This window comes from Salminus brasiliensis, chromosome 7 (genome assembly GCF_030463535.1).
Source record: "Salminus brasiliensis chromosome 7, fSalBra1.hap2, whole genome shotgun sequence".
Lineage (NCBI taxonomy): Eukaryota > Metazoa > Chordata > Actinopteri > Characiformes > Bryconidae > Salminus > Salminus brasiliensis.
The window spans coordinates 29,199,139-29,208,309 of NC_132884.1; the positions used below are offsets into that span (position 1 = coordinate 29,199,139).

Consider the following 9,171-nt stretch of genomic DNA (forward strand, 5'->3'; position numbering starts at 1 on the left):
CATCTATAAAACGCAAAATCTATTCTATCCTGGTTCCCTCATGGACGGTTTATTGCATTTTCTCCCAAAGCCAGTTGTGGGGCCTAAACACTCCCTATACTTATTTGAGTCTCCACTAATCTAACACATCTGAACCAGTTCATTAAGTAATTAACTCAATCAGGTGTGAGTTAACTCAACAAAGACTACATTCACATTCTCACAGCCCCATTGTTTCGTTCAAATCCTTTTTCTGTGGGTAAGCAATCCCAATCTGTCTTTAGCTCAAACCAACACTGTGCTCACATCCGAATCAGTAAACTTCACATGAATGAACCACTTTGTTAGATCTGAGTTTCAGCCTCAGTCTAATCAACAGCCTTTGCGTAGATCATTTGCTCAGCGGTTCTTTATTAGAGCTGGATAAGCACTGAAATATGGTGCATGCTCAGTGGAAAAAGACACGAATGGCCAGGAATCGGATAAATATCTGGTCTAGGAGCACATGAAAGTGAAGAGCTATGGCTCATGTGAGAGCAGGCTGTGAGTTATGAGAATGTGGTAGGACACATGCTTGGTGTTAATGTGAAAGCCATGCTAGTGAAACAGTCATATGCACAGCTATTTAGTATGTAGAGTGGTGTGAAAGCATCAGTGTGAGGATCCAAGGCATGACGGCATCGCAGCAGGCAGCAGGTGTGGTGCAGAGCTGAGTCAGGCAGTACCAGGACAGAACAGTCGGAGAAGCATGGAACAGAGACAGAAAGAAACCCAGAAAGAAAGGGGTAGGTGGATTATGACCAATATTGGCGAGTTAACACAGCTGGAGAGCCTGGATATCCACCACAGCTAGCAGCATTATTGACATTCTGTTAGATATATCACCTTTAACCTTCATCAGAGCCCTCAGAATTAGATATTATAAGCTTAGAAAGTACCAAGCACTAACAGCATTAAAATGGTGGGGTGGAGGGGCAGTGTTGTCTCAGGAAATATTCATGTCTGTGCTTCCGTCTGGCTCTCCCTTTTTAGCTAGGCTATTCGAGTGGCCTCACCTGCAGGTCTTACTGTTTGCATTTTGTTTAACCTTAAGCACTGTCTCGAGTCGCCTCAGATAGAGTATTGTAGGAGTAGGTCCATGCTGACCGTCCTCCAGACCAACTCCTAGAGTCGTCATAGAGCCACATGCCATTTACCCTCCAGCTGAGCCAGAAAACCTCACGAGCATGCTCCACTTATCCCTAGATGAGAGTGATCCCTCTATGGACTCTTACAACTAACATTAACTCATTGAATTAACTATAATTTTATCCCCTGATAAGACATTAACATTAATCACTAATTTCAGTGGTTTCTGAGCACTTCTGTTTAATATTAAGCTTTTGATGCATTTTTCTATGTATCCATTAGTCTGTTTCTTTATGTATGTTTCATTACTGTATTAGTTTGTCGCATTAGTTCTTTCTTCATGTTTTTGTTGCATTATGCATTCCGGTGTCAACCAAAGAAGGACGGGTTCCCTTGGTTCCTCTCATGAGGTCATCCTTTTGCTCTGAGGGAGTTTTCCTTGCCACTGTTGCCATTGGCTTGCTCACTAGGGGCTCGTCCCCCGGTCTCTGTAAAGCTGCTGTCACAACGCCTGTTGTTAAAAACGCTATATAAATAAACTTGACTTGATGTGACCTGAATCCCAGCACTACCGAAGCACGCCATGGTTAGGGAGCATCATGTGATAGGGTGAGATCTAACTCAAAGGTGATAATTAGCAGTGAACAAATTGAGGGGCTGGAGGACACAGAGTAAAAATCCAGCAAAAGATAATTTGACTACAGTGAGGTACCTAAAAACACTGCATTAAAAGCTCTCATTATTGATGGCTCTGACTTGATTCAGTGTTGACAGAGTTAAAAGCACAAAAATGTGCATAGTGTAGAGTGCCCAGATCAAGTATCAGGAATCACTGTTGTAAATGAGTTGCTGCACCTCTTCTTAATCCTTTTACACTCTATAGCTCATTGAAACAAGAAGAGAACCTTTGAGGATTCTAAACGCCACCATTTAATACCACATTTGTGTTTGTAAGTAGATGAAGAGACTTTATTACATTTCTTTGCAGAAAAATAACACGTCACAACAAATACAAATGTACATATAATTCATTGCACAAATTTATCAATGAATTATTTGTGAATTAGTTTGTAAATTATTGTGTAAAAATAACTGATAACTGATGGCTGTAGACTTCAAAAAGTTCAGGCCTACAGGGTGAACACAGACAGCTAAAAGCAGGGTAAATGCAGCACGGATTATGTAGGGCTGATGATTACACGGGACGCCACTAAGGACTTTGTGAAGAGGAAGGCACTGCGATTGTACCTACAATTAATGAATAGGTCCACGCTGCAATTTTGTGAGTTGTAATTATTATAGGCCTATAATTGACCATTTGCAGGCAAAATGTGCAATTATGATCAATTATTGACCACAGAATGTGCTTATGTTGTAGGTGGCCAATGACTCAAGTAGTTCTGCCACTTGCATAGATACACAGACACACAGACTTACATAAACACACTTTCAGCACTGTTTACACAACCAGAGCAGGATTCTCTTTATTTTCTTTGAGAGTGTTTAATACACATTGGGAAAACAGTGAAAACCATGACAAAGATTGGCTCTTATAAATAACATCTTAAACAGTACAGTGGGATGGAATGTCTCATAGTCCGTTCAGGTTCACCTTTTCACGTGTAGTACAAAATAGGCTAATTAATAAATAAAGTTTTCTTTGTAGCATCTAATGTCATCTTTAATGAACATAGCTACGGAATGAAGAGGAAGAAAAAACATCCGAAAGTCAAGTGTCCAAGCGATGACATCAGTCCCCTCGAAGGTACATCAAAAATATTGTCCATGCATCTTCCTAAAATTCTTCATACAAGCGTCTCTCATTCCCTTCATGACCTCAGTTAGAGTCCCTTATGTATTTATCTCTCTTGGTCTTGTTAGAGTTGTAAAGCACCTTAATATCTATATGTTGTTTATTAAACATTAACATGGCTTACCTATTCACTTTTGTGCTACCAAGGTCAAAAAGAAGAAAACATCTTTGACTGTTGCAACAAACGCACGATGCATTCAAGCACATATGCTTGTGAGAACTATTTGAGAACAATGCGACTGTCTGTTTTGTTAAAGTCTTTTCCTCTTACAGAATTCACAAACCTACTCAGCTCTCGTCTCTTTCGGAGAGAGGTGGAGAACGAATGAAAACACAGCAAGTGTTTGGAGACAGCCCAAACGTGGGGCTATCTCCATCCCTCCATCACACAGAGAGTGGGAAACGACTGGAGGAGCAAGAGACCACACTCTTTCAGTGAGATACATCTCAAAACTAACAAGAGTGTGAGAAGTCCAGTCCTGTCAGCTCCTGAGGGCCACTTAGGGGTTTGAGGACTGACCTTGGACACTCGCCCCTGCGGCCCCTCTTCCTTGTGTGGCGGAGCGATCCGAACATGGCATTCAACCCTGCTTCCATCATCAGGGCATCCATAGTAAGCCTGGCATGGCGGTTAGCGCAACAACATACGCCAGTGCGTGCTTAATCATTGCTGTGCTCCTCGAGCTGGGACAGAATGCTGATGAGGTTCTGAAGGCCGAAGATGTAGCCGCTGTCTCCACCTTCGTGAACCACAGCGTCTTCTCCGTAATCACGGCAGGTAGTATGAGCAAAATCGATCATTCTCACATCCACCAAAGGTGAGCCTGACCCCGAACTGTCTCGACCCTGCGAACGCCCGCCGTATGCTCCTTCTTCCTCGTCATCTTCATCCTCGTCGTCCTCCTCATCCTCCTCCTCTCCTCCGCGGGAGGGGCGGGGCCGAGCAGGGGCTGGGGGTGGTGCTCCGTCATAGATGATGAGAAGAGAAGACGAGAAGAAGCGATAGCTCTCGCACGCTTCCAGAACTGCTCGCATCTCTTTGAGCCTCTGGAGAACCGGAGAGAGGAGTTCTCTGCGGAGAACCCGTCCATCACTGAAGAACTGGCACAGAGCTTCTTTGAAGCCAGCCAGACTCAACTTCCGTCCGTGGTACTTATTCATGAAAATCAGCTGTCCTGTCACACTGTGATACACCTGCAGGTAGAAAAAGAGACGTTTAAACTTTTTAATCTATTAACCAACAAGTAAAAACTTGGCTCGACCTCACTTAGCTTGGCTTGTGTCGTTACCTGCATCCCACAGAGTCGAACTCCTATTGAGGAGGATGTGCTCTGCTGACATTTGCGGATTTGATTGGCTTTCTTCTCCTCAGTGGCGTCATCACCATGCTGCCGGGTCCCCATCTTCAGGTCCAAAACACAGGGAACCCGATATCGCCATGTGAGATTCTCCAACAGAATGAACTCTGAAAGGAATCATGAGTCAAGGAAACAACACTTCCCAGGGAAACCAAATAGGTGTGAACTCTTTAGTCATGGTTATGATGATAGACTAGCAAATCAGGACCACTCAATAAGAACAGAATTTTTGGTTATAGAGTATTCTGTGTATTTTAGAATTTACAGTTTTTTTTCTATCTGAGTGAGTGTGTGTATTCCATACATCCTCAGCTATAAAGGATACTGTGCTGGTTTCTGTGTTTGGAGTTTTCCTTCATTCTCTGAAGATGCTGCTGGTGGCACTGTAGACTCCATGGGTTGTGTTTAATCTGTGGCACCACGTTCCCTTTTTCCAGGCTGTAGTATAATACCTCTGCTTTATCCTCACGATTACTGTAAAATCAGTAAAAAAAGACAGTGTGTAAGAGTTTGAAGAATTTATGTCCTGAGATACACTTAAAAACAAATAATATCAACTTCAATGCAGGTAACATGAACATCTATTTATTGGCTCCATACAAATACCGGTAACTGTGTGAAGACAGAGCCTGTGTGTGAATAAATGCAACTCACCTTTTGCTCTTCTCTTCTTTGCGACTCTGCCTAGCTCTCTCGTTCTCCATAAGACCAGATGGCTTCTTCTTAGCCCACTTCAGGAACTTGTTTTTGGGTTCTCCATCAGCTAAGGGTTCTTTGTTCTCTATATCAGATGGGTCACTGTGCAGAGGATATGCTATCAAACACAGGTTCCCCTCCTCGTCCTCCTCAAAGCTCACTGAAACCACACCTACAGAAAAGGAGAGAACGAGAAAAAGAAGCTGAGTAAAGCTAACATGAGCAGATTTACAGCAATATTGTTAACTGGAACTGGAAGTCCTAACCTAACCATTCTTACATTCTATACATCCTTCTACAAAAATCACAAACACACAAACGTAAAGTAAAGAGAAGTGCTAGGTGTATATTTGTCCATAAAAAGCACAGTGAAGCAGACAAAGATCGCAAGACCACAGAATTCTTTTTATAAAGCTTAAGCACAATATGAAATCTGTGCTTTAAATATCATACATGACGTACAGAGATTCAGGTGTATAGCTTTAAAGAAACTGATTTTTCTTTTTAGCTGAAATGACTGCTTTACATTCGGAACGCAGAACAGTTTGTACACTGCAAGCCAAAAAAGAACATGACAGAGAAGCGCACAGCCTGTCTTGTGGCCTAGGACTGTCACACACACTCTTATAACATGGCTCTTTTGGATAATTTACAGTGTGCGCCTCATAGCAGCCATAAATGGATATAGCCTCCCCCTCCCTGAGCCTTATGTGAAGGAGTGGAAGAACAAAAAGGTCTTTCAAATACCTTACCAACAGGTTGGTAAAAAACAACATGCCGATGACATGAAACGAAAATGAACAACAGACTACACATGCATGTGTATGCGCCCGGCACATGAGTGAAAAAAATGTGGTCAGACAGTAGGACCCTGGGGCTCCTGCTCTCTGCAGTCTGAGCAGTGATGTCACAAGCTGTGATGTCACTGCTTTGCACCAGCGAGCACACTCATGTATACTCAGCTGCTGAGTCAGAAAAAAGTATGAGTGTGTGGGAGTATTTATGAGTATCGGTTTTGACAGTATCCTTAGTATTTTATTGTGTAAAACCCTTGAGGTGGTCATTTGACTGGGTGTGTAATAGAGAGACGGAAAGAGCCAGCCTGTGTACCACATTCTTTCCTCTTGGTCAAGTTCGTTCCGGCTGGCATCTTTTTTTAGGCCCACCATACACTGCCACAGAGTCAAAGATACTGCCGACACACATTGCGACTGAGTCAAAGACACCGCCGACACCTTCTGTTCGTCACACGCACACTGGGAATGACGCCAGTACGTGTGCGTGAGATGGGATATATAAAGGATAGAGAGTGCTGGACACAATATTCCATTGGAAACGAGTAACATAAATGTGTCAGAGTGGCCTGTCATATCAATCCATAATTCACAGATTCTGTAACCCAAACCTCTTTTGGCTAAGCACTTTTCTGTATTAGTGTTTGTATATGTAAATGTGTATTTGATTGAAACGGAGCAGGCCCAGTAACTAATGGAGCCTTTCTACTATGTTGGCTATTCTTCAAGACTATTCCTTTATATATATATATATATATATATATATATATATATATATATATATATATATATATATATATATATATATATATATGTATGTATGAGAGGCCACATCAAGACAAGGAGTGCAGTACATTAACATACAGACATCCTGAATGGTGCTATTGGTAACAGTGTGTATGCAGGGGGTGAGGTGTGTGTCCTTACCTTTGTACTGAGGTGTGAATCTGCGGATCTCTGGTGGAAGGCTTTTGTAGAACTGGTGTTCGCGGGGGATTAACGGCTTGCAAATGGTCTGTTCCCCGAAACGCAACACACATGAATGGCCTCCAACCTGATGGACAAACGGTTCCAGCATCACTCCTCCCTTCATCGCCCCTTTCCCTGGGTACCTACACCCCTCCATCAGCGCTTCTAAAGCGGGACTCATCCTCCACGCACATCCGTCTCATCAGATATTGCTTTCTCTTCTACTCTTCCACTCGGCTCGCTCCTTGTTTTCCAGGGGGTTGCTGCTGCCTTTTTGCTGCTTATGCACAAAGGACCGAAGCTATCAAGAAAATCAAAAGAGAATATTCCTTTTAAACTCCTCTCTGGCTTAAAGGAGTGAAGAAATGATAGTCCAGCCGGCAGTGGTAATCTTTTGTTGTTCAGGGGCAGAGAAATTCTACAGACACAGCACAGCAAGCCTGTCTGTGTCTGAGTCCCTGTCTCTGCTCTGACTGAGCAGGCTGTTCTAGGTAGGGAAGAAAAATATCATAACAAGCCCCACAGCTCCGCCCTCTTCTCACGGCTCAGCCAATCGGTGCACACCAGCTGTTGTCGGGTGGGAAACGAGAGTGAAAGGGGAACAGAACAAACAAAGGGCAAGAAGGGGAGGAGGGAGGAGAATAACAAAGAAAAGGAAGGAAAGAGAAACTGTGGAGCTGCTCTCAGCTGTTTTCTGTCCATGACTGAATTCCTTATTAACCAGGAGAGAGACAGCGAGAGTGAGAGAGAGCACGAGAGAGAGAGTGTGTGAGGGAGAGGTGGGGGAATAAAGAAAAACAGCTATTAAAGCCAACTACTTTGCCAGTAAGGATGTGTTACTGGAACTCTAGTCAGAATACTACAGGTCGTTTTACAGGAACACAGGATGCTATAAACTACATGTTCATTTCCTCTCTCACTCTCACTCACTCACACATTTAAATACACCCCAAAACACAAATGCACAGACTGACAATGATGCATCAATGGATGTCCAGTTTTGTCGTTTTTGGGCTGATCTGACAAAATAAATGACAAAATTAATGCCCCTTCGAGCTGCCATTTCATTGGTTGTCCTTCCTTTGAGCACTTTTAGTAGATAGTGTCCACTGCATACTGGGAATACCCCTGAAGGCCTGGTATTTTGGAGATGCTCTGACCCCAGTCATCTAGCCCATACATTTCAGATCAAAATATGGATAAATCTTATTTTGGTGTCCATCAAAGCTGTCGTTTTATGTCTTTAAATGGCATGACAGGTTGTCTATATTTACCTTTTTTTCCCTTTTCCCCCTTTTCTCTCAATTTGATACTCACCTGTTTGTAAAAAATTCTAGACTTAACACGTCTTCTCCAATACACACAAAGCCAGCCATCACTTCTTTTCAAACTGCCGCCAATACAGCATTGCTAGGTAGGCGGACTCTCTCAGGCTCCGGTCATTAATGGCTAAACGGCATGGCTCGGTTTGACTTAAACACGTGACCCCCGGGCCATAGTGGCAGCGCACTGTGTCCATATTTAGAGTTTTCAATTTCAAGCAAAAATGTTAACCTAAGTATGTCCTCAAAAGCTATATTTAAAATGTGTCAAAAACTGACCAAAATCTAGACCGAAATTTCTTTAAAACGTCCTTGTGCACACTGGTATTTGTGAGGGTAATGATATTTAACTGTTCACTTTAATAGCTGACATACAGTGTATTCAGTCTCCTTGATAGTTGCCAAAATGTAATGGGCCAGAAATGGGCCAGTGTGTCTAATATTGCGCATGTAAGTCGGGGTGAGGGTCAGTGGGCAACTGCTGTGTGACTTCTCTGTCATGTAAGTCACAGAGCAGTGCTTGAATATTGAATATTAGGTCAGTGTTTATGTTGGAATATTAGAGACAGAGCATCTGTGTGTCTGTATGTGTGTGTGTGTGTGTGTTATGTCATGCTGGCGCACACTGGCAGGTTAGCACACATTATGCGTTCAGACAATGCGCCCTGGCATCCACTGACGAGACCAGGTTACGCAACCAGGCGCAGGTCAACAAGGTCAAATATTTCTCTAAGACTTGGTTCTTCTCATTGAGAAATAACGAATCACATTTTGTGTAAGATCAGAGAAAAAGAACACTGCAGTATTAGTACAGCTAAAAATAATTAAGAAATATTACTGATTTTTTACAATAAAAACATCCGCTTGAAAGTCAGCTAGAACAGATGCCACTGGGGCCGCTGCTGAACATCTGGCTAAAAAACTAAATAGTGGAGTATTTCTTTAAGTCATGTGTTAAATATATTTTTAAGTTCTCAGTAGTGCTTATGAAAAATACATGAAATGCAAATCGATGACTGGTAAATGCTAGGTACCCTGTAACCCTGATACAAATCATCCTGAATCTCATAAACCTTCACCTTGTTCTTCTCCACAGGATCAGTCTGTGTTTT

General features: G+C 42.6%; 1 protein-coding gene across 1 annotated transcript; it reads right to left on the reverse strand.

The window, feature by feature from the left end:
• Positions 1-2,013: 2,013 nt before the first annotated feature.
• Positions 2,014-7,220, reverse strand: ip6k2b (inositol hexakisphosphate kinase 2b). Its single transcript, XM_072684481.1, has 5 exons — positions 6,696-7,220; positions 4,933-5,146; positions 4,604-4,752; positions 4,210-4,385; positions 2,014-4,114 (listed from the first exon to the last, which is right to left on the reverse strand). Exons 1-5 carry the CDS (start codon positions 6,916-6,918, stop codon positions 3,581-3,583), a joined length of 1,296 nt encoding a protein of 431 aa, XP_072540582.1. The 5' UTR covers positions 6,919-7,220; the 3' UTR covers positions 2,014-3,580.
• Positions 7,221-9,171: the final 1,951 nt, after the last annotated feature.